This window comes from Coregonus lavaretus (genome assembly GCF_964263955.1).
Source record: "Coregonus lavaretus genome assembly, contig: HAP1_SCAFFOLD_1350, whole genome shotgun sequence".
Classification (NCBI taxonomy): Eukaryota; Metazoa; Chordata; class Actinopteri; order Salmoniformes; family Salmonidae; genus Coregonus; species Coregonus lavaretus.
The window spans coordinates 15,001-40,456 of NW_028163565.1; the positions used below are offsets into that span (position 1 = coordinate 15,001).

Sequence of the window (25,456 nt, forward strand, 5' to 3'; positions counted from 1 at the left end):
CATAGTTTTGATGTCTTCACTATTATTCTACAATGTAGAAAATAGTAAAAATAAAGAAAAACCCTTGAATGAGTAGATGTGTCCAAACTTTTGACTGGTACTGTATATATAGATATACAGTAATATGAGATCTATATGTAAAACATTTACATTTTATATTTTAGTCATTTCAGATGCTCTTATCCAGAGCGACTTACAGGTAGTGCCTTCATCTTAAGATAGCTAGGTGAGACAACCACATATCACAGTCAAATATACAGGATACCAACATTCCATTCCAGCTAAACAATGAATATATAGCGTTTTGCAAAATAATTACATTTTGATTCACATCTAAAATATATAAATAAAAAATCTGAGAACAGTAATATTTTACACACACATGAAGGTACCCATAAGCAATCATTTCTGATGAAAAAACACACGTGGATATACTGTAGCGTTTTGGAAATAAACTCTTCATCTTCTTCAAACCCCTCAGTAAAACCTTCAGAACCCCTATTATCATGCTGTGTCCCCTTCAAATGTTGGTGTGAACTAAATCCAGTTGGAAAAAGCATACCTAGTCTCTTATGAGCAGTCCTGCAAGGCGACAGCCAACCAAATCTTTAACTTATATTAAGTCTCTTCTCTGCACAGCCTGAGCAGAAACAAGTGGGTTTCCTAACCCAGACTAGGGTGAACCCTACAAACCTGACAAAACCCCCAAGACAATCCCAGAGGGCATTTTAAAAGATTCTGACAATACCCCATTTGCTCCTAAGTTGTGTCCCAGCTGAATACTAGTACATAAACAATGTTTTAAAACTCTCTTTAGCATTTTATTCTCCAGTAAAACTTTCTGAAGTAGAACCACAGCATATGCTAGCTAGTACTCCATTCACACTGGAGGATAATACAACTGTATGCAGCTGTGCACCATTCATTTGATGTGATTCTGGGTGTTAATTTCTTTGTGGGAGTTGGTTCGCTAGCTGATATCTCCTCTTCTCCTCTCCTCTCCTCTCCTCTCCTCTCCTCTCCTCTCCTCTCCTCTCCTCTCCTCTCCTCTCCTCTCCTCTCCTCTCCTCTCCTCTCCTCTCCTCTCCTCTCCTCTCCTCTCCTCTCCTCTCTCTCCTCTCTTCTCTCTACTCCTCCTCTCCTCTCCTCTCCTCCTCTCCTCTCTCTACAGCTGCTGGCTATCTCTAGAAGGTGGTCTCCTGTATGCCTTTGTTGGACCGGCAGCAGCAGTGGTTCTGGTATGTATTATAGTATTACAGTATTGCTGATTAAAGTACATATTATAGTATTACAGTACTGCTGTTTAAAGTACATATTATATAGTATTACAGTACTGCTGATTAAAGTACATATTATAGTATTACAGTACTGCTGATTAAAGTACATATTATATAGTATTACAGTACTGCTGATTAACGTACATATTATAGTATTACAATACTGCTGATTAAAGTACATATTATACTATTACAGTACTGCTGGTTAAAGCACATATTATAGTATTACAGTACTGCTGATTAAAATACATATTATAGTATTACAGTACCCCTGATTAAAGTACATATTATACTATTACAGTACTGCTGATTAAAGTATGTATTATAGTTTTACAGTACTGCTGATTAAAATACATATTACAGTATTACAGTACTGCTGATTAAAGTACATATTATAGTATTACAGTACTACTGATTAAAGTATGTGTTATAGTATTACAGTGCTTATCTACTCATTAAAAGGGAGAAGGCTTGCAGTATCACTGTATGTTTAGGTTAAGTACTATTCAAGGTTCAAGATGTCTTAATTATCCCATACAGAATATTGGTTTGCAGGCGAGATGAGCATGCATACTATCAAATATAAAACATAGACACTAACATAGGCTACTCATTCATTGCATTGTTGGTTATTCATCCATTTAGTACAACTGTGACTATTTGCTGAAAGAAACGTCAATTCTTAGTAATTATTACAATCACTGTCTACACTCTTAGAAAAACAAGGTGCTATCTGTAACCCAAAAGGGTTCTTCGACTGTCCCCATAGGATAACCCTATGAAGAACCCTTTTGGGTTCCATTGAAAAAAAACTTTCCGCAGAAGGTTCTACATTGAACTCAAAAGGGTTCTACCTGGAACCCAAAAGGGTTCTCCTATGGGGCTAGCTGAAGAACCCTTTATGAACCCTTTTTTTCTCTTTTGGAACCTTTTTTTCTAAGACTGTAGCCTCCTTCCAAAATCTTGCAGTTTTTTAATCAAAGCAGTAAGCACTGATTAAATTAAATTCAGAATACTTGATATATCCCACAAGGGGCAATTATTACAATACTGTTGGTACAGTGCTGGAGTTACTGTTTGTCTAAGGAGGTGCCTTTGCTTTAGAAAATAACAGAATCTGCTGTCAGACAGACAAAGCCTCCCTGAAGGCTCTTATGTTGGCTTGAGGGGAGCATAGAGGTCAGGTCTGTCGAGTTAGTAAATGTCAACGCCATGAGTAAGCCATGCAACCCTAGAGGTCACATGACAACACAGAAACAGCAGCAGCAGGGACTGGAAATAGAGGAGAGGAAGAATGGAGGAAATAAATCATGTCTACGGTACACTAATGATGTCAATCACCTTTTGTATTTCACAAGGATAAAAACATCTTATTGAGATACTGATGCAGCTAACTGTCCTGAAGTACACAAGTGTCTTTAGATATGACATTGTTCCCTCACCTTATTACAGGGCTGGGGTCCATTTCATTAGAAAAATTGGAGTTGGAATCCAAATTTCAGTTTACTTCCTGTATTGAAATGGAATTGACCCCAAACCTGCCTTGTTTCCCCTCAATGAAAATGTAAATGTCACCCTTCGGACCTTGACAGTGTCCTCTTAGTCTAATGGAGTTGGGTTGGTGAGAGCCAGGTTTGATTCCCACCAGTTACACCTATTTTCTCTATAAACAGGTGAACATGAGAGAGTGTAACTAACTAGTTAGATATTTTCAGTCATCTCTGGGATTCAAAACAGCGACCTTTCAGTTACTAGCCTAACGCTCTTAACTGCTAGGCTACCTGCCGCCCAATATGACCAGATATATTCAGGTTTCCCTCAGGTATATGACTAGATATATTCAGGTTTCCCTCAGGTATATGACTAGATATATTCAGGTTTCCCTCAGGTATATGACTAGATATATTCAGGTTTCCCTCAGGTATATGACTAGATATATTCAGGTTTCCCTCAGGTATATTACAGTTTTTTTCAATTGCTTACACACTAAAATTAAAACTTTCCCACAATTAGCAAAACCTTACACTCAAGGAGCAAAACACCGGCCTAGATTTGCACAACTGTAAGCACATTGTCAGCTTCACACTTTTTGCAAAACATTACACACAGTGATTTGCAAAACACTAAACACACTTGTATGCATTTGACACAGAAATGTATCATGATGTCATTTCCTTGCAATTTCAAAGCAAAGGCTTTCAAATGAACACACCCATGAACCAATTAGTTAAACACAGCCACCAGGTGTGCACACACACTGGAGCTTAATTGTAGACACACCAATCAGGTTTAAGCACTATAAAAAGGCAACAGGTAAGTTCACCTGTCTTTTAAAAAAATGGACGGTGTCAGAGGAAGAGGAAGAGGGAGAGGGAGAGGAAGAGGAAGAGGAAGAGGAAGAGGAAGACCTGGAGGAGGGGTAGGACATGCACAAAGAAGAAGACAACCAAATCTGTGTAATGAAATTCGTGCTACAATTGTGGACCATGTAATAAACCACGGACTAACACTGAGGGAGGCTGGACTGAGAGTACAGCCTAACCTAAGCAGGTACACGGTGGCATCAATAGTTCAGACATTTCGTCAAGAGCACAGGTGAGAAACGTATCTTCTGTCAACAGAAAATCCATAGCTTACTGCATGTACTATATCAACAGTTTGGTATCTATTCCTGTATCATTTTACAGTAAGCTACATGTATTTTGTTTGGCCAACATAGGATTGAACGTCGAGAACACCAAGGAGGGAGGGGTCCCATATTTACACAGGAGCAAGCGAGAGACATCATAAACCTTGTTTTGGCCAATAATGCAATCGAGGAGTTCTTCTCAGCATGGCGGTGGAAGGTTTATGATCTCCGGCCCTATGTCCAGATGGCCCTCATTCAAGCTATAGTGGAAGCATGTGATCAAATTGAAGCAGCATCCATACAAGAGTGGATTCGTCACTCCAAAAGATTCTTCCCACGTTGCCTTGCAAATGAAAATATAGCCTGTGATGTTGACGAGGCCCTGTGGCCAGATCCAGCTAGGCGGAGAGATGTTTAGGTTATTTTTCTTTGTTATTCGGTACTGAACTGGATATGTAATTTATGTTACAGTATTATTGTAAGCTTATGGTACGTTCAGAAATACTGTATGAAAACTGGAAAATGTTTTGTTATGAACGTTTTGTTGAAATGTTCAGTATTGACTGACTTGAGTACATGAAAATAAATACATATTTTCATTAGTCTGCACAATTGGTGTAATGTGGTGTTGGTGAATTTATTTTGACACTTTCTTTGTGGAAATGCTGAAAGTGTTTTAGGTTGAGCACAGGAGTGTTTAACTGATTCAAACAGAATCAGACCATATGATGGTTGTGGTTCTCTGTAGCTCAACTGGTTGAGCACGGCGCTTGTAACGCCAGGGTAGTGGGTTCGATCCCCGGGACCACCCATACACAGAAAATGTATGCACGCATGACTGTAAGTCGCTTTGGATAAAAGCGTCTGCTAAATGGCTTATTATGGTTGGGTTTATGTTATGACAACAAAATAAGGTTTTTATAAGACATTGTATATTTTTGACAAAAGTGTTCAATTTTGCAAATGATCTGAGGTGTTGTGCTACTTTGGTGTAGTGTTGTGCTAATTGTGTGAAGGGGTTTGAAAAACCGGGCCCTGTTTTCAAAATTGTGCTTAAGCAATTGAAAAAAACTGTAATAGATACATAAAGGTATTCCTTCTCTATAAACAGGTCAACATGGTGATTGGCATCCTGGTGTTCAACAAGCTGGTCTCCAGAGACGGGATTCTGGAGAAGAAGCCGAAGCATCGAGCTGGGTAAGAAACCACCTACAGCAAAGAGAAGCTCGATTTTATTATATTTCTATGACCTGTAGTATGTCTGAAGCAGCTGGGTAAGAAACCACCTACTTACAAAATACATTGTGATACACGACAAAGACAGACAGTAACTGGTTATACTTACGTCTATGGACATTGAAGTGCTTGTTGTTTACCTCCAGGTTGGCTGGAGTGTTGACTGTGTGGCTCTCTTAAGATCTGCAGCGGCCTACTTCTCTAGTCCTTTAGTTGACATAATAGTCTGACTCCTCCTCACTACACATTCACCCACACCTTCTGGATGTCTTCATTTTCCACATGGAGATAAGACCTCGTTCTTTACTCTGGCTGATGGGAGAACATCAACATAAAGAGGTCACATCTCTCTGGGGGAGACGACGTGTGTGTGTGTGCGTGTGTGTGTGTGCGTGCGTGTGTGTGTGTGTGTGTGTGTGTGTGTGTGTGTGTGTGTGTGTAGACGTGGCAGAATCAGTCCATGATGAAAATCCTTTAAAACGCCCACCGCCCACACACATCCCCAGATTGGCCCTGACTACTACTAACATGATACAGAGAGTTGGAATGTGTTCTTTTCTGTTGTCTTCTTGTTGGTTGGTACACCAGAATCCCTCTAAAAAAGCACCACGTAAAGACTGGTTTATACTTGGTCTAACAACATGCCTGTAGCCCACTAGAATGTGCCAACTGTCCACAGACAGTCCATAGACCAGCCTTATGTCATCTTGTAATGCGTTGTTAAAACCCTTTGGCCCTGCCTGACTACTACTTGGGTGATAGAGAAAGTTGGGATTCCATTCCTAGTGATGTTTTTTTTTTCACAAACGTTATGTTATGTCGTCCTCTTGATGCGTGTTAATCCTAAAGCCCTCTACAACACCCACGCTAACACACGTCTGTCTGGCTAATACTATATGAAAAGTTGTGGGTGCTACTGTTTTTCCTTAAAAACACTGACAAATTGGCCCTGGTTACTACTAACATGATAGAGAACGTTGGGATGGTGTAGTGCTGCTTCTTCACTACTATCATCACTAGTGTCCACATCTTGTATGATAGAACAGTTGGAATGCTATGCTAGTCCTAGCGCTGCTTCTTCACTAACACTATTTCCTGTTGTTTTCTTATTGTTTGTTGTCCCACAGACCGATGAACGAGCCCCATACAGGGTTAACTCTGAAATGTGCCAAATGTGGTGTGGTGTCCACAACTGCTCTCTCTGCAACTACAGCCAGCAATGCCATGTAAGTGCTGTCTTACAGTACATCGATGCCTGGCAGGGGGAATTAATACGATTAGCTGTGTGTGTGTGTGTGTGTGTGTGTGTGTGTGTGTGTGTGTATGACTCGTCTGATGGTCTGTGTGTCTGGACCAAGACCTTGGTAGCGCTACAGAGAATAAACAGGGCAGCATATGTGTCCTTGCATAGATGTAGCTGTATTCCTTCCTCAACTGAGACTGCTATGGTCTGATGGTCTGGAGAAAGACCTTGTTAGACCTATAGTAGAGTACTGGGCAGTCAGACAGTAATGTTAGACCTATAGTAGAGTACTGGGCAGTCAGACAGTAATGTTAGACCTATAGTAGAGTACTGGGCAGTCAGACAGTAATGTTAGACCTATAGTAGAGTACTGGGCAGTCAGACAGTAATGTTAGACCTATAGTAGAGTACTGGGCAGTCAGACAGTAATGTTAGACCTATAGTAGAGTACTGGGCAGTCAGACAGTAATGTTAGACCTATAGTAGAGTACTGGGCAGTCAGACAGTAATGTTAGACCTATAGTAGAGTACTGGGCAGTCAGACAGTAATGTTAGACCTATAGTAGAGTAATGGGCAGTCAGACAGTAATGTTAGACCTATAGTAGAGTAATGGGCAGTCAGACAGTAATGTTAGACCCATAGTAGAGTACTGGGCAGTCAGACAGTAATGTTAGACCTATAGTAGAGTACTGGGCAGTCAGACAGTAATGTTAGACCTATAGTAGAGTACTGGGCAGTCAGACAGTAATGTTAGACCTATAGTAGAGTACTGGGCAGTCAGACAGTAATGTTAGACCTATAGTAGAGTACTGGGTAGTCAGACAGTAATGTTAGACCTATAGTAGAGTAATGGGCAGTCAGACAGTAATGTTAGACCTATAGTAGAGTACTGGGCAGTCAGACAGTAATGTTAGACCTATAGTAGAGTACTGGGCAGTTAGACAGTAATGTTAGACCTATAGTAGAGTACTGGGCAGTCAGACAGTAATGTTAGACCTATAGTAGAGTAATGGGCAGTCAGACAGTAATGTTAGACCTATAGTAGAGTACTGGGCAGTCAGACAGTAATGTTAGACCTATAGTAGAGTACTGGGCAGTCAGACAGTAATGTTAGACCTATAGTAGAGTACTGGGCAGTCAGACAGTAATGTTAGACCTATAGTAGAGTACTGGGCAGTCAGACAGTAATGTTAGACCTATAGTAGAGTAATGGGCAGTCAGACAGTAATGTTAGACCTATAGTAGAGTACTGGGCAGTCAGACAGTAATGTTAGACCTATAGTAGAGTACTGGGCAGTCAGACAGTAATGTTAGACCTATAGTAGAGTACTGGGCAGTCAGACAGTAATGTTAGACCTATAGTAGAGTACTGGGCAGTCAGACAGTAATGTTAGACCTATAGTAGAGTACTGGGCAGTCAGACAGTAATGTTAGACCTATAGTAGAGTACTGGGCAGTCAGACAGTAATGTTAGACCTATAGTAGAGTACTGGGCAGTCAGACAGTAATGTTAGACCTATAGTAGAGTACTGGGCAGTCAGACAGTAATGTTAGACCTATAGTAGAGTACTGGGCAGTCAGACAGTAATGTTAGACCCATAGTAGAGTACTGGGCAGTCAGACAGTAATGTTAGACCTATAGTAGAGTACTGGGCAGTCAGACAGTAATGTTAGACCTATAGTAGAGTACTGGGCAGTCAGACAGTAATGTTAGACCTATAGTAGAGTACTGGGCAGTCAGACAGTAATGTCTTGTATGTCAGAGAGACAACAGAACACTAGCTGGTAACAGAGTATGTGTTCATAAACAGTAGATGGTGTTTCTGGTGCTTCTGTATGTCTTCCTAGACTGAGTTGCTGGCAATGTGAATCATTAGTCTGGCCAGGCAGTAATGTCTTCTATCAACAAGAGAGACCGCTGTAGTAGTCTGGCCAGGCAGTAATGTCTTCTATGATCTGATGTGTGTCAGGTGGTAATGCAGACACTTACCTTACCCTCTATCCCCTGTCTCCCTCCCTCCCTCTCCCTCCCCCTCCCTCCCTCCCTCCCTCTCCCGCCTCTCCCTCCCTCCCTCAGGGCCTCTCTGTGGAGTTCCTGTGTGGTTCTGCCTCTGCTGGCTCTGACCTGGATGTCTGCAGTGCTGGCCATGACAGACAAGCGCTCCATCCTATTTCAGATCCTCTTCTCTGTCTTCGACTCGTTGCAGGGCTTCGTCATCGTCATGGTGCACTGTATCCTGAGGAAAGAGGTAAGGAAGAGGGAGAGAGGAGGGAGAGAGGAGGGGAGGGAGAGAGGAGGGGAGAGAGGAGGGGAGGGAGAGGGGAGGGAGAGGGGAGGGAGAGGGGGGAGAGAGAGGGGAGGGGATGGAGGAGGTAGATAGGAGGGAGAGGAGGGAGAGGAGGAGGTATTGGGGAAGTGAGGGAAGGAGAGGGGGAGGGAAGGAGGGAGAGGGAGGTATGGGTTAGGGAGAAGGGGATACTCTTTTAGTAGGATTCTGTTCATAGTGCACACCATAGAAAAATGATTTTCAAAAATACTTTCCAACAGGATATAAAAATTAAGGTTTCTTATTAGACCAATTCAGATAGAACCTCCCCATTTGATCTATTTTACGTTCGGTGCCAAATGAACATGCCCCAGGTCACACCCTGTGTCACTATGTTTTGTTGACCCTTATACATGTTTAATCCCTCTTATCTCGTGTTGCCCCACACACACTCACACTTCCTGTTTCCCGTTTGGCCCTAACTACAGTATTTATTAGGAGATTATTAGGAGATTAGTGATCTGGACCAGATTAACTCCAGATCACTTTCCTGTTAATTTGCCCCTCCCCTTTGGAAAGTAGCTGTAATTACTGTGAGCAAGGTCAAGGTTACAGCAGGAACAATAGAGCATGGTTTTTTCTTTACTCTCTAGAGTCATGGCCATAGCATGTCAGAAACTAAAATACACATTATATATCATATTATACTAATGTGCTCTAATACTACTTATAATAATAATAATACTACTTCTATGGTGCCTCACTTTCCCCAGGTCCAAGATGCTTTCAGATGTCGTCTCAGAAACTGTCAGGACCCCAGAAACTGTCAAGACCCCCTCAATGCTGACAACACTGGAACTTTCCCCAACGGTCATGCTCAGATTATGGTAAGTAGCACCAGTATAACCCTCAACCTAGTGGTGTCTGGTGGCATTTTCAATGGGGAGGACGGGCTCGTGGTAATGGATGGAACGGAATAAATGGAATGGTCTCAAACACATCAAACACCTGGTTTCCATGTGTTTGATACCATTCCATTCACTTCATTCCATCCATTATTATGAGCTGTCCTCCCCTCACCAGCCTCCTCTGCGCTCAACCAAAGCCTATACCTGCCTTTATATTTGAGACAAAGGAGCAAATCCACATTTTCACGAGTAACATTTTTAATTGATGTCAATGAGACTACGTCTGAAATTGCACCCTATTCCCTATATAGTGCACTACTTTTGACCAGGTAATAGGGTGCCATTTGGGACATACACCAAGTGAAAATTCCACTTAAGTGGAGGTTAGGATTTGCCCCTAACAGCTGATTCACACTATAGGACTGAACTGAACCGTACTGTGCTGGCTCTGGCTAGGATACATTCTTTTCACATTGTCCTTTCCAGTATGTTTCCAGCAACTGTGGTGGATGCGTAACCAGGCCAGTGCAGTACGGCTCGGCAGGGATCGCCTTGGCTCAGCTCAGTGTGAAAAGGGTATAGTATTATATACCCTCAAGACAAGCCTTCATAGCAGGGTTGGGGTCCATTCCATTTCAGCCAATTAAGGAAGTAAACTGAAATTCCAATTCTGCTGGTTCGGCTGGATGAGGCATTGTTACCCATCGTTTTACAAATAGCTGCTTTAGTTCAACTGTAGTTACACACAGTGTACAGCCGCATGTGGCCCTGGCCCCTGTAATACATTACACACACACGCACGCACATGCACACACACATTAATAAATGAGATCCATTTTCCGTTTTCCTACTTCCTGGTTTCAGTTTGATTGAACTTATTTGTCACTTTCGTCAAGCGTCTTTTTCATTTACAGAGCCCCCTCTCCAGCCCCCCCCCCCCCCCCCCCCCCCCAACACACATAATAAAGCACCAGTACTTTGAATGACCTTTGTAACGCCACACCAAATCTCTTGATCCAGCAGAACGCCAACTGCCAACGGCCTTCGCTCATCATATCTATCGTCTGATCTTCCCATCGTTTGCATTCTAATATCCTAATATCCTCCTACTCAGATTGAATTAAATTTCCACCGTTGTAGAATGGTGTGTTGGCTGTCGGGGTGCCCCCGGTTCAATAGTATAATTTGCAGAGAACAAACAGTGATTGCTTCCCGACTGCTGTTTTAGTGCTATAAAATCCCTTTTACATGCGTATTGCTATATTGTTAGGAATGGAGCAGTGAAGAATAGGACCTTTAACTTGACGGTAACTGACCCAAACAGGGAAAGGCAATAGATAGATGCAATGAAACTACTCCTATATAATGATGACATGTTTAATCAGATATCAAAGGATAGGCAAAATATTTTTCTATTGACTTAATCTCAACAATGCATGTAGCTGGAGTTGCTCTAGGTTTCATTTATGATATCATATTGTAACAATCAACTTCGATCTCAAACCATGCTACAATATTAAAGTTCAAATAAATAATATATATATATATATATATGAAGGTGACTAAAACAAGACAGACTAAATGAATACAGTGAGAAACATCAGCATATTGTCATAGAATGTGTATCATTTCACAAAACCAATTCAAATAGACCCAAAATAAAGTTCAGGAAGAAAAAATCCCAAATAGAATCCTAACAGAAAATAGTCCCAAAGTCAATCAAAAAGTAAAAATGAGCAATCCCCCTTCAAAATGCAAAAATACAATTAATTCAAATAAAAATACAATCACCGGGATAGATCTCACCGGATGGTTGAGGGAGAGGGAAATCCGGCCTGGGGGAGATTTTCTCACAACAGCTCAATTTCATCCTCCAAGTAGGAGTAAAAATCAACAATAATAAACAAAAATAATTCCCTGGAGTGGTTAAATCTAAGTTGCTTAAAAGCACAGGGGGCCGGTGGCACCTTAATTGGGGAGGACGGGCTCATAGTAATGGATGGAACGGGAGTTAATGGATTGGTATCCAACACATCAAACACATGGTTTCCATGTGTTTGATGCCATTCCATCTACTCCATTCCAGCCATTATTATGAGCTGTACTCCCCTCAGCAGCCTCCTGTGCTTAAAAAGTTTTCCACACAAATAGAACCTCAGCCAGGTACAAGCCAAACATTTCCCCAAACAGCTACTTTTTTCTTAAAGGGACATGCCCCGTTAAAGGGATAGTCTACCAAAATGACAATGGCAGCCATCTTAGCTTTGCCAGTGCAAATAATGCAGTCAGAACTGGCAGATTCATAATATAACAGTCAGAACTGGCAAATTCATAATATAACAGTCAGAACTGGCAGATTCATAACATAGCAGTCAGAACTGGCAGATTCATAACATAACAGTCAGAACTGGCAGATTCATAACATAACAGTCAGAACTGGCAGATTCATAACATAACAGTCAGAACTGGCAGATTCATAACATAACAGCATGAAAAGGAAAATACACATAAAGGTTTAACTTTGCTAGGTTTTTAAAACTTTAAACCAGACATGTGCATGTGTATGTGCCTGTCACTTCACATCTGTGGCAGCGTCACATTATATGACATATTCTGTTGTGTCAAAGCTGAAATGTAAATCTGTCTGACCGTATTTTCACCACTTTTGTATTTTCTCCCCCAACAGACGGACTTTGAGAAAGACGTGGACATCGCCTGTCGATCAGGTAAACAACCAGATGGTGTCATATTAAATTAATGAGCTCCTGATTACTTTGCCTATTGAAATGAAAGCCCTAAAAAGGAGTTAGACACAGTATAAAATAACATCCCAGGTTGTGTAACAGCCCACTATCCACATTGGACGCCTGCTGGCTTAATGATCAAAACAGACCCATTTGATTTGCGAAGAGGGATGCATCCCAAATGGCACACTATTCCCTATACAATGCACTACTTTTAACCAAAGCCCTATGGACCCTGGTCAAAGGTAGTGCACTATAAAGGGAATAGGGGTGCCATTTGGGACGCAACAGAGGAGTGAGAAGAGGAGGCTTTAGTGAAAGAAGAGAATTTGTTAGGTGTCAGAAAGCCGGCTAGCTTTCTGTGTGGGATGAAACGCATTGCTTGGAATCAAAAGGAAGGGTAAGATAGAGTGGGAGAGTCGTGAATCTGAATAATAATGACAGCGCTTATCGTTTCCTTTGTGCCTGTTGTTCATTAACAAAATGGACGATGGGAAAGCGTTGTACTGTAGCCCTGGTTTCGTTGGTTTTGTTGATGACTCATGTTGAAAGTATTGCGTTTTTTAACGGTACGCTGTCTTTTCATGTAAACGTTGTGTTTTTAAGAGTATCCAATCAAAAACACATATTTTGACCAATGGGTAAAATAATATGTTAATGTCTCTATCATAATCTGTTCAAAATGTATTGGAGTTTTTACCCTTGTAGGATGGTCAGAATTAGGGTGACAAAATCAATGGTCATAAATCAGGAGAATATCATGGAGTCAGCTAGGCTGGATGCTGTGAGAGAATTAAGGCTCCCAGACAGGCTTACCGTTGAACTCTACAGACAGGCTTACCATTGAACTCTACAGACAGGCTTACCGTTGAACTCTACAGACAGGCTTACCATTGAACTCTACAGACAGGCTTACCGTTGAACTCTACAGACAGGCTTACCATTGAACTCTACAGACAGGCTTACCGTTGAACTCTACAGACAGGCTTACCATTGAACTCTACAGACAGGCTCACCATTGAACTCTACAGACAGGCTTACCATTTAACTCTACAGACAGGCTTACCGTTGAACTCTACAGACAGGCTTACCGTTGAACTCTACAGACAGGCTTACCGTTGAACTCTACAGACAGGCTTACCATTGAACTCTACAGACAGGCTTACCGTTGAACTCTACAGACAGGCTTACCATTGAACTCTACAGACAGGCTTACCATTGAACTCTACAGACAGGCTTACCATTGAACTCTACAGACAGGCTTACCGTTGAACTCTACAGACAGGCTTACCATTGAACTCTACAGACAGGCTTACCATTGAACTCTACAGACAGGCTCACCATTGAATTTGTCATCTTTCTTCTAAAATCCGGAGGACATAAAACAATATAGAGGTAAGATAAATATCGATTTTGAGACATGACATGTAGTATTTTCATATTTTACTATACGCTGTTCATATTAATGTGAAGTTACTGTTCTTTTTCGAAGACTTCTCACAAAAACAAGCATATCTCTGGGAAATGTCAGTGGAGCACTGAGTGAACCGCACGTTTTTTATTTTCAATGTTTTTTACATGTAATTCAGCTCGTGTCGTGTTAACTCAGCTATTTGCGACCGGCGGAAACAACTTGGAAGACGACGACCACAAAATATAAAAATCCTCAAAGGTTTCATCGAGAAAGCTGCACCGCTCTGTCAACAGAGCTCGGTGCTTATTATCGGATGTATTAGGTTATTAAATCCGACTTTTTGGATATAATATTAATGATATGTTAGAGAAAGACCCCACTGAATGATTCAAAACAAGAAAAATCATATTTGTCTAGGTAAAATGTATTTTATAACATAAGGAAGTGAAATGTCATCTCCAAAGCGCGTTTTCTCCCACTCTGGGCCGAGTGGGTGGACACCCTAGGCCTAGAGTGTTCTGTCTTTTGATGTAAAAGTCTAGGCTGGTTTATTGCGATTCCGCCCTCTTATTGAAAACTTTTTACAAGGTAAACTGAGCTAAACTGAACTTAATGATTTGCAATTTGGGCTCCTTTCACGCTGCCACACACTGTGACAACCTTTTTATATAAATGCGTGAAACTTGGTACTGTAGAAGCCCACGTCTAGTTCATAAATAATTCATTGCAGTAGACCTAGTCCTAGACTGAGCTGCCAGCCTGCAGACCTACTGCAGACACACTAGAAATGCATTACGTTTCTAGTCAACACAGTAAGTACGAGTTACTATAGGAAGGTGGGGTTTTCGGTCAATCGAAGCGAACACAGCGGTTGTCAGCTACCAGGCTTGGGCAAGTGGTCTTAGCATGTTGTTGTTACAGGGTATTGATAGGGGGATGTGTTTGTTGTGTGAAGGAGTCATGCAAATGATTGCAGTGGGTTATAAGTGATTTTACTGACGGTGAATGAACACGACAATACTAGCCGTCACAGACATTGTAGCAGCTGCATAGGTTTTGCTACGTAATACCCTGCCGTTGTTCCATGCAGACACACATGCTGTATAAAAGACGAAAAGTACGTTTATGAATGAGGCTAGATTAACGGTATATTATGAAGCATACGTTACATATATAATATTTTAAACATGAAATGATTAGCTACATAGAGCATTATTAACACTTATTAACTGTAAAAGTCTAAGCTGTTGGGGGGAACATATGGAATTGTTTTAAGATGGTCATACCATGGATCATTTAGCTATTTGATTTGGAATTTAAGGACTCCTTTAGGGTTAAACAAATATATATATACAAAAATGATTTGATAAAATATTGAATTTGGCCTTTACTACTATAGCCCATAGAAACGCATTGAATAACACATTCATAAATGGCAAAAAAGACTAAATAAATCATAAGGAATACGGTTTTGAAGTGTCTGTCCTATATCTAGGAGATACACTATATATACAAAAGTATTTGGACACCCCTTCAAATTAGTGGATTCGGCTAGTTCAGCCACACCAGTTGCTGACAGGTGTATAAAATCGAGCAAACAGCCATGCAATCTCCATAGACAACATTGGCAGTAGAATGGCCTTACTGAAGAGCTAAGTGACTTTCAACGTGGCACCGTCATAGGATGCCACCTTTCCAACAAGTCAGTTCGTAAAATTTCTGCCCTGCTAGAGCTGCCCCGGTCAACTGTAAGTGCTGTTATTGTGAAGTGGAAACGTCTAGGAGCAACAATGGCTCAGACGCGAAGTGGTAGGCCACACAAGCTCACAGAACGGGACCGCCGAGTGCTGAAGTGTGCAGCGCATAAAAAATATTCTGTCCTCGGTTGCAACACTCACTACCGAGTTCCAAACTGCCTCTGGAAACAATGTCAGCAGAAGAACTGTTCATCTGGAGCTTCATGAGCTCCATGGGTTTCCATGGCCGAGCAGCCTAAGATCACCATGCACAATGCCAAGCGTCGGCTAGAGCGGTGCGTCAATAGACTCTTAACAATAGAACTGCTGGTCCTCGGTGGACCCACCTTCAAGCTAAAGAGCAGTCATTCTGACTGCAACATTCTAACAGTGTAATTAATATATTTAATATATGCTATCACAAAAATAATCATTTGGTTGTGTTTATGAAGGCCTTGGGTGACATTAGAATACGATTTGTGTATTTTATTTGAAATAACACAGTAGCATTTTCATTAGTTTATGTTACTGTGGGCTACATGTCGTTATTATTATTTTTTAAAGTGTTTAATACATTTTATTCGAGGAGTGCCTTTGTTACAACTGTGAAACAGAAAGCAGATACGTTGGAACATGGTAAAAATATCCCAACCACCAAGACACATGGTCAAAAGACACGCAGTCAAATGATGAAAACATCAGTAGCCTAAACGTCATTATAAATAGTGAAACTCGGCACAAAAGCAATAAAGGCATTATATATAATGAATATAAGTGTAGATATGACAGCAGTCAAAAATTGTCCATTCATGTCAGCTCCTGCTTCTGTGCATCTTCACACAACGGCATCAGTTGGATTTAATTTAGCTGTTATTCCTTGTCCTAACAGTTAACACAATTTTAGTACCTTTTCACTTGCTTGACACACTTTGACGTACCTTTGTCTGGTTGTAGTGTGCAATAGTCTCCGGTTTTCTCTTTATTGTGTCCAGTTGTCTTGTCATTCTCACTTTGTTCATGGTGCCGGCCAGACTTGTTTTCTTTGCAAGCAACTTGTTCACCAATGACAGTGAAGTGAAGAAATTGTCCATTGTGACATTTCTCCCCTTACCAACCTAAGGTTCAACAAGCCTTACCACCACATTCTCCCACACTGGCGTCTGCTGCCCAATGTGGATATTTTCCCAGATATTTTCAGCCTTTCAGCATATATAATTACACACGCTCTCACTGTGAAGCCTACCCCCCAGTAGGCCAGAGTAGACTGATACGACTGCTTTGATTTGGGTGAACTGATATAGGGTAAATACCATTTCAAGATTAGACCTATAATTAGAATGGATCAATACAATAGAATGTCCCACCCTGTTCTTCATTCACCATTGGTGATTACATAATTATGCATTGTTCGCTTGCCATTGCTCATCAATTCACCCACTCTCCCCCATTCTCCCCCTTTCTCCCCCTTTCTCCCACATTCTCCCCATCATACTTTACTTTTATTTCATCTGTTGTTATAGTTTAGGTTCAGTTTGTCGGGGTGATTATCAGCTGGGCACTGGAGTGAAGCAGGCCCTACTGTTGGGAGAAGGAGGGGCAACGGGGGGAAAACCATTCAAAAAAATGACATGCCTTCTTAAAACTGGTTCTAATATTAAGATTGTAACAAGGACAGTGTGTGATATAGACTTCATTAGAAAAAAGTAAAGGACAGAGTGGCATGACTTAAAACATGGCAGAGTAATGCAACATTTTATGAATAATGAGCAGTCAAAATGACTGCTTTAGCAGATCTAGTGTTAAGGATTAAAGTAAAATCCAAATTATTTTATCTATCAGGAACACTATCTGGAATAACACCAGGAATATATACCAGGAAATATACCAACAATAATAACTTGCTGTGCCAAGAATATATACCAGGAATAATCCCTCGCCTGCCTGCCCATCCCTCATGCCATGGAGTCATACCACCTCCACCACCCTCTACCCCTACCCCCTACCCCCTACCCCTCGACCACCTCCACCACCCTCTACCCCTACCCCCCTACCCCTCGACCACCTCCACCACCCTCTACCCCTACCCCCCTACCCCTCGACCACCTCCACCACCCTCTACCCCTACCCCCCTACCCCTCGATCACCTCCACCATTCTCTACCCCTACCCCTCGACCACCTCCACCACCCTCTACCCCTACCCCACTACCCCTCGACCACCTCCACCACCCTCTACCCCTACCCCCCCTTCCCCTCGTCCACCTCCATCACTACCCCTACCTCCCTACCACTCGACCCCCTCCACCACCCTCTACCCCTACCCCCCTACCACCTCCACCCCCTCCTTCCTTTCTCTCTCTGCACCACTGTTTATCTCCCTGTTCCACTCTGTGGTGATTCAGGCTGAAAACAAAAAGGGAATTGTTAGGTTTTCTGTTTCTGGCTGTGCTGCGCTGCTCTGCTCTGCTCTGGGCTGGGCTGGGCTGGACACACACAGACACATACACACACACACACACACACACACACAAACACACACTGCTGACCTTGTTGTCTCCTTGCAGCCTGTTGGTTTTCGAACAGGCAATTCCCCTGTGGAGGATTCAGAAGGCGAAGATTAAAATGGCCCCAAAACACCTCTGTCCTGCATCCCAAATGGCACCCTATTACCTTCATAGCTCTACTGTTGACCAGGGCCCATAGGGACCAGGGCCAAAAGTAGTGCACTATGTAGGGTATATGCTACCATTTGGGACGCATCCATCAGCTCTGCAGCGCTGGAGAGAAGCACAGAGCGCGGCAGTACAGGCTGTTCTGTTCCTCCAAAAGGGTATTTCTGACTTCTGACAAGGCAGCTTTAGAACTAAAAGCTAGCCTCTCCTGGTTATGTGTCTGGGGTTTGGGGGGGTTTTCCAAGGTGAACCAAACCTTAATAAGATAAAAAGGTGTCGTAGGTATCAGGGATTTCGGGTCGGATTTGAGGAAAGGTTCTCCTGACCCGCTGTTATTTGATGGTAAAGTCCTCCTCAGAGGTTTGTCGGCTTGTCTCGGCTTGTCAGCTCTGTACTTAGTTACGTCAGGAACATCTAATGCCCTATATTGGCTCCTTTGAAGTAGTGTCCCTGTGTCCTGTTTGAAGAGATCGGTAGCCAAGTTTTGTCTATTTCATCCCACCTGTGTGAGGAAATAGTCATTAAAGTGTAATACCAGACACATCTGGTTCATTGTTTCAAGTGTCCTGGCATTATAATTTCAATTATTTGTTTTGACACACATTCAGAAAAAGGAAATGCAACATTAGGTTCTGAAATCTGCAACAATGGTCTGAAATCGGAATTATTTAAAATAAGCATAAAATGAGAAATAAACAGATCATTAAAAACAGACTGACATTAGTTCTCGGTGTGGTGCATTCATTCCACTATTTCCCTTGTCTGTCAGTATGGTGCATTCATTCCACTATCTCCCCTGTCTGTCAGTATGGTGCATTCATTCCACTATCTCCCCTGTCTGTCAGTATGGTGCATTCATTCCACTATCTCCCCCGTCTGTCAGTATGGTGCATTCATTTCACTATCTCCCCCGTCTGTCAGTATGGTGCATTCATTCCACTATCTCCCCTGTCTGTCAGTATGGTGCATTCATTCCACTATCTCCCCTGTCTGTCAGTATGGTGCATTCATTCCACTATCTCCCCTGTCTGTCAGTATGGTGCATTCATTCCACTATCTCCCCCGTCTGTCAGTATGGTGCATTCATTCCACTATCTCCCCTGTCTGTCAGTATGGTACATTCATTCCACTATCTCCCCTGTCTGTCAGTATGGTGCATTCATTCCACTATCTCCCCCGTCTGTCAGTATGGTGCATTCATTCCACTATCTCCCCTGTCTGTCAGTATGGTGCATTCATTCCACTATCTCCCCTGTCTGTCAGTATGGTGCATTCATTCCACTATCTCCCCCGTCTGTCAGTATGGTGCATTCATTCCACTATCTCCCCTGTCTGTCAGTATGGTACATTCATTCCACTATCTCCCCCGTCTGTCAGTATGGTGCATTCATTCCACTATCTCCCCTGTCTGTCAGTATGGTGCATTCATTCCACTATCTCCCCTGTCTGTCAGTATGGTGCATTCATTCCACTATCTCCCCTGTCTGTCAGTATGGTGCATTCATTCCACTATCTTCCCCGTCTGTCAGTATGGTGCATTCATTCCACTATCTCCCCTGTCTCTCCTCTCCACAGCTCTCCACAAAGACATGGGCTCTTGCCGCGCGGCCACCATCACCGGCACCCTATCCCGCATCTCTCTGAACGACGAGGAGGATGAGAAGGGGCACGAGGGGCTCAACTACTCCACCTTACCCGGCAACATCATGTCCAAGGTGATGATCCAGCAGCCCGGCATGCACATGGGCCCCATGGGCGACATGGGAGAGGGCTGCTTGGGCGACAGCGTGTCCGACATGCGCCGCACCGTCTACCTATGCACCGATGATGCTCTTCGTCAGTCCGACCAGGATATGGGCGGGCACGGGCACGGCGGGATGGGCAGTGGCCACGACATGGGCAATATGGGTGGTATGGGCAGCGTGGGCGGGCATTCACCCCAAGGCCAGATGATGGAGACGGACTACATCGTGATGCCACGGGCTTCGGCGGCGGCCGGATCTGGGAACTGTAACACACTTCCCACTCTCCTGAAGGACGATAGCTCCACCAAGATGAACGTGGGCATGGGCATGGGCGATACGCTGCCCCACGAGAGAATGATGCAACACTACAAGATGGCACCGGACTTCAACATGAGCCCGACGGGGATGGGCGTGATGGGGGGCATGGAGCACATGAACATGGATCAGAACCTGCAGCAGCAGTACGGGTCAGGAGGAGGACAGGAACACATGCAGCAGAACCTTCCCTTTGAACCCCGCACTGCCGTCAAGAACTTCCTGGCTGAGATGGAAGAGACTGGAGGGCTGTCGAGGAGCGAGACGGGATCCACCATATCCATGAGCTCTTTAGAGGTAGGTTGGATTGGAGAAGACTGTTGAAGTGTTGGTTTAACCTTAGAGGTAGGTTGGATTGGAGAAGACTGTTGAAGTGTTGGTTTAACCTTAGAGGTAGGTTGGAGTGGAGAAGACTGTTGAAGTGTTGGTTTAACCTTAGAGGTAGGTTGGATTGGAGAAGACTGTTGAAGTGTTGGTTTAACCTTAGAGGTAGGTTGGATTGGAGAAGACTGTTGAAGTGTTGGTTTAACCTTAGAGGTAGGCTGGAGTGGAGAAGACTGTTGAAGTGTTGGTTTAAGTAAATAAAGCCATTGTTTGTAGTAATGTTCAAATTAGAAATAGCTGCAGAAGTAAATACATAATTAATTTGCAGCTGTGTTCAAGTGAGAAGATTGTCACATTGTTGCCGTAAAGGAAAATGTGTTTATTTTGTCACGCTTAGAATGTTAATTAGTGTTCATTAATACTGAGTTATAATTGCTATAGTATTTAGAAGGTCATAACCCCCTCATTTTAACATACTGTATGTTGTCTAATTATCTGCAATATGTTTTTCTTGTCTTCAGAGAAGAAAATCGCGCTACCAAGACCTGGACTTTGAAGTAAGTAAACTTACTGGTTGGCAAAGTGCATGCTTCAGGCTTTCGTTGTTACACTGAGCATTCGTGTTTGCCCTACCCTTTAATTTACTATCGTTGTTACACTGAGCATTCGTGTTTGCCCTACCCTTTAATTTACTATCGTTGTTACACTGAGCATTCGTGTTTGCCCTACCCTTTAATTTACTACTACTTTTTTGTAGCACTTAAGCTTATTGGAGTAACATGGTCTTGACACAACACAGATGTATTGATGTGTGGCGTAGTTAAGGTAAAACAATCCTGTCAAACTAAAGCCGTACAAAGGTCAGCCAGCAAATCTCACCCACTCTCATTTGGTTCCTCCTCCATCGCTTACGTACATCCATTGGCTATGAGTTGATTTTAAAACTGTTATGCTTTATAAAGTCACATGCACATTTCACACCTGACTTTTGTGCTTTTTCGATGGAAAATATGACATTGGCTGACAGCCCAAGACACAAAGGTCTCAAACCACTTTTGTGGGTTTATTCCATTTCTCCATCAAATTATTGTATTCTGACTTTTCTGTATAAATGTGAAAGGTAGATTTGATAATAAAATTGGCCATAAATGATATGTAATTACTCAACTGGCTTACATTATATGCAAAATCCTTAAAAGACATTGGCCCCTGTAATATGTCTTAGCCTTGCCATAATACCAGTGACAGATGAAATGCTATTCAGAAAGGTGTAGGGGGGTAGAGAGGAAAGCACATTGCATTATAATCTCCATCCTATTATTGGCTTTGATTTCCAAACCAAAACGAACCCCTTGCCATTGCAGAAAGTCATGCACACCAGGAAAAGACACATGGAGCTGTTCCAAGAACTGAATCAGAAATTTCAAACCCTGGATCGATTTCAAGACATACCAAATATGGGCAGCATGGTGAGTAATAATACCAGGAACAGGAACAGGAAATCAGCAGTAACAGGAAATGGTGAAGGGCAGGGGGAGATGATTGGTCAGCGGTCGGCTGTTGTAGACCAATTACAGAGCTGGAGAAAATCCAGATGGGGTGATTGGTCGAAGCTGGTGGTTGTCGACCGATTAGAGTACAAAGCAAGATAGATAGCCTTTTTTAGATGTCCATCCGCTCAGCAGCACACTTACTGAGTCATTGAGCAAATGAACAGATCCAGTGACATGGCTCTATACCTAGCAGGCCTGCCAGCTGCTGGTGGTGAGGGGGGGGGGGGGGATGACTAGTCGCTAAACGAGAGACTGTCTGAGAGAGGGCAGGCATTATCTCATCACAGGCAGTCTGCAGACTCACTGGCTCTTTCTCAATTCATCTTTCCACAATTCCTTGTATCCTATCTCCTCGCCTCCTTCTCAACCATATTGAATGAGAAGGTCTAAGGTCCCTCCACTCGGACATGGATGCAAGGAATCGAGGAAAAGGATCCTGCTTTGGCGCTCTTTACCACCCCCAGGTGAATTGGGGGTTGGAAAGGTTCAATCAGACTATATATCTTAGATGTGTTGAAAAGGAGCCCCTGTGAGAAGGCTTTCTGTCGTGGTATTCCATCTCAATTTGAGTGCATCCATTCAAAATGCAAGGAGCTGTATCAGTCCTGACATATCACCGGACATGGTCAGTTCTGAGTGAATGATTTCTGCATTGCTTTCTGCACTGTATCCTGGGAATAGTTTACAGACAGAAATTGGCCTGTTGACCAAAACACACTCAGCCCTATTGTTGTGTGAGAATAGAGTCAGCTCTGCGGCATGCAAGCAGGCAGGCAGTTAGCCCCTTGGCCTGTCATGTCATGTAATCCTCTCTCTCTTCTCTCACATTTCAATCAACCCCACTGCACAGCGTAATTCGCTGCTTGTTGCTTAGTAACCACCACAAGGACATTTATATAGAAAACGACTTCTTTTTTTTTTCACTTACATTTTGTTTTTTGGGGGGGGGGGGGGAATAAATGTACTGCAGTGCTGGCTGGGCTGGCTGAATAGCTGGCAGGCTCCAGAGCTACAGACAACATTAGTAACCATTGTGTATTCCCTGACTGCATAGTAACAGCTCCGATAGCTCGCTGCGCTATTTGCCTCCCTACTAGTCTCTTTGTGAGTGTCAGTGAGAGTACATCCAGATTATGGGAACAGAACAGCACACAGTCAGACACAGTGGAAGCTCATCCTCTAGTCCCTCATCACCGTTATTCAGCTACAAGGGAAAGCGCACTATTCATTTGAATTCTTCCATGATATAGCCTAACCACATTATTCACATTTGAGATACTTTTCATTACCTTTTGTTACTTACGCTTCTCACAGAACCATTACACCATTAATGTGCTCTACCAGAACATTAGTTGAGGTGATCAATGCATAGAGGCAGTACATCGTAATTCAAAGTCTCTGTATAATCCATTGTTTGGCAAAACTTTATAATAACTTTCTTGAATAACCCATTATAGCTTTCATATGAATGTTTATAAATGTTTTAAAGTGATGAAATACAAATGTATTTATAAAACAGTTTATTCATGCTTATTCATGGAAGTTATTATTAACCAATGTTACCCAATGTTTAAGAAAAAGAAGAACCGTGAACTGTGACTAGTGACAGTGAGGCATGCTCCCTTCTAAGTAATAACCCTCACATATCCCTGTGTATATATATATATATATATATATATATATATATATATATATATATATATATATATATATATATATATATATATATATATATATATATATATATCCCTGCCCCTTTCCTATATATAACATATAAAGTGCATAGGGTATAACATATAGTAACAGTGTATAGTGAACCATGTCTAGTGACTATAAGGCATGCTACCTCCTATGTCCTGCTATGACCCTGTCCATATCTGCTGCTAACCTGTCCCTGTCCTCCCAAGGACAAGGCCATGCCCAACAAGAACCCCTGGGAGAGCTACAACCCAGCCTGTGAGTACCAGAACTACAGCAGTATGAATGTACTAGACCCTGACACCAAGGACTCTCTGGAAATGACCGCAGCGGAGTGGGAGAAGTGTGTCAATCTCCCCTTAGACGTCCAGGAAGGAGACTTCCAGACAGAGGTCTGATCTGATCTGACCTAAACAAACCACGAAATAGGCCCCAATGAAGCACACTACTTTTGACCAGGTCCTATAGGCTTCTTTTTGACCAGTACCCATAGGGCTCTTTTGAACAGGACTCATAAGGCTCTGGTCAAAAGTAGTGCACTATATAGGGAATAGGGTGACATTTTGGGTGCACTCCAGGAAGTAGAAACCAGGAAGAGGACAACCAGGAGAAAAATGATAACCAGGACATGGAGGAAAGGGGAAAGGATGTATTTTGCACTGAAAAAATGGACAGACTGTCCTAACAGCCTTGGCCTACTACATATCTGGATTATAAAGGAGTATGACAAGGACATGATGTGCCAATACGATTTACGAGGAAACGACAGAGGACAGGAGGAAAAAATACAACAAAAAATACAACAAAAAACATCAGTGTTACTTTTTGTATTCTCACTAGTGTACTTAGTGCAGCAGGCCAGCCAGGTGGGTGTACAATATTTACCATCATGTGTTTCAGAGTACCCGTGGTAAGAAGAATTGGTTCAAAAAGGTGAAAATCTTTCTAGATGAATAAACCTCAAAAAGCTAAATGAAGACATAATACCATGTCGATCCCAGCTTCGTTGGGTCCAGTTTTATATTTCTCAAAACTGGACCCTGGAAGCACAATGTATATATTTATGCAGGTTTTTAAAAAGTTTATAACAAGTCTGTTTGGCCATTACTACACTTTTTACTTTATAATATAAAACATATATGAGCGAGAGTGGCAGGCAAAGAGGATTTTTCTGTCATATAAAAATGAATGTTTGTCAAAGCTACATTCTTCATTGCTTTAAATGCAATAAAGGTAATACTCACTTTTATATGAATAATATATTTCACAAACTTTAATACTGCAGAATCTTGCTTGAAGACTCTCGGCGAAAACTCTCATCTGCAGCCCTGTATAAAATATTTAAAAAACGAAAAATGTTGTATGGTGTAAATAAACTTTTGTCTACATATGTTTTACTTGTGCCAATTTATTTTAATGAGAAAAAAAATGCCAACTTGATCAAGCGTTATAGCGTTATAAAATGTTAACATTTGAACAAGGAATGTAAATAAAAGAGGAAATATGTTCGTACTGCTTCAGAGAACGTGTCAAGTCTATCTGGTGGTCATGCCTTTGTCAGATGTATTGAGCTTTAAACCAACAGGTTCTCCTCAGAAGCCCCATTTATACATTTTAGTCATTTAGCAGACGCTCTTATCCAGCGCGACTTACAGTTAGTGAATGCATAAATTTTTCATACTGGCCCCCTGTGGGA

At 42.2% G+C, this 25,456-nt stretch overlaps 1 protein-coding gene across 1 annotated transcript in view; it reads left to right on the forward strand.

The window, feature by feature from the left end:
- LOC311117990 (adhesion G protein-coupled receptor B3-like) overlaps positions 1–25,275 on the forward strand; it is a gene marked incomplete at its 5' end in the record, with an annotated part of 30,420 nt that extends 5,145 nt beyond the window's left edge. The window contains 11 exons of the mRNA XM_084192872.1: positions 1,172–1,238; positions 5,018–5,103; positions 6,270–6,368; positions 8,464–8,635; positions 9,427–9,540; positions 10,048–10,137; positions 12,248–12,287; positions 19,701–20,482; positions 21,031–21,066; positions 21,874–21,978; positions 23,970–25,275. Coding sequence (XP_084048998.1) covers positions 1,172–1,238; positions 5,018–5,103; positions 6,270–6,368; positions 8,464–8,635; positions 9,427–9,540; positions 10,048–10,137; positions 12,248–12,287; positions 19,701–20,482; positions 21,031–21,066; positions 21,874–21,978; positions 23,970–24,158 — 1,780 coding nt within the window. The remainder of the gene's footprint in view (positions 1–1,171; positions 1,239–5,017; positions 5,104–6,269; positions 6,369–8,463; positions 8,636–9,426; positions 9,541–10,047; positions 10,138–12,247; positions 12,288–19,700; positions 20,483–21,030; positions 21,067–21,873; positions 21,979–23,969) is intronic.
- Between the last annotated feature and the right edge of the window lie 181 nt (positions 25,276–25,456).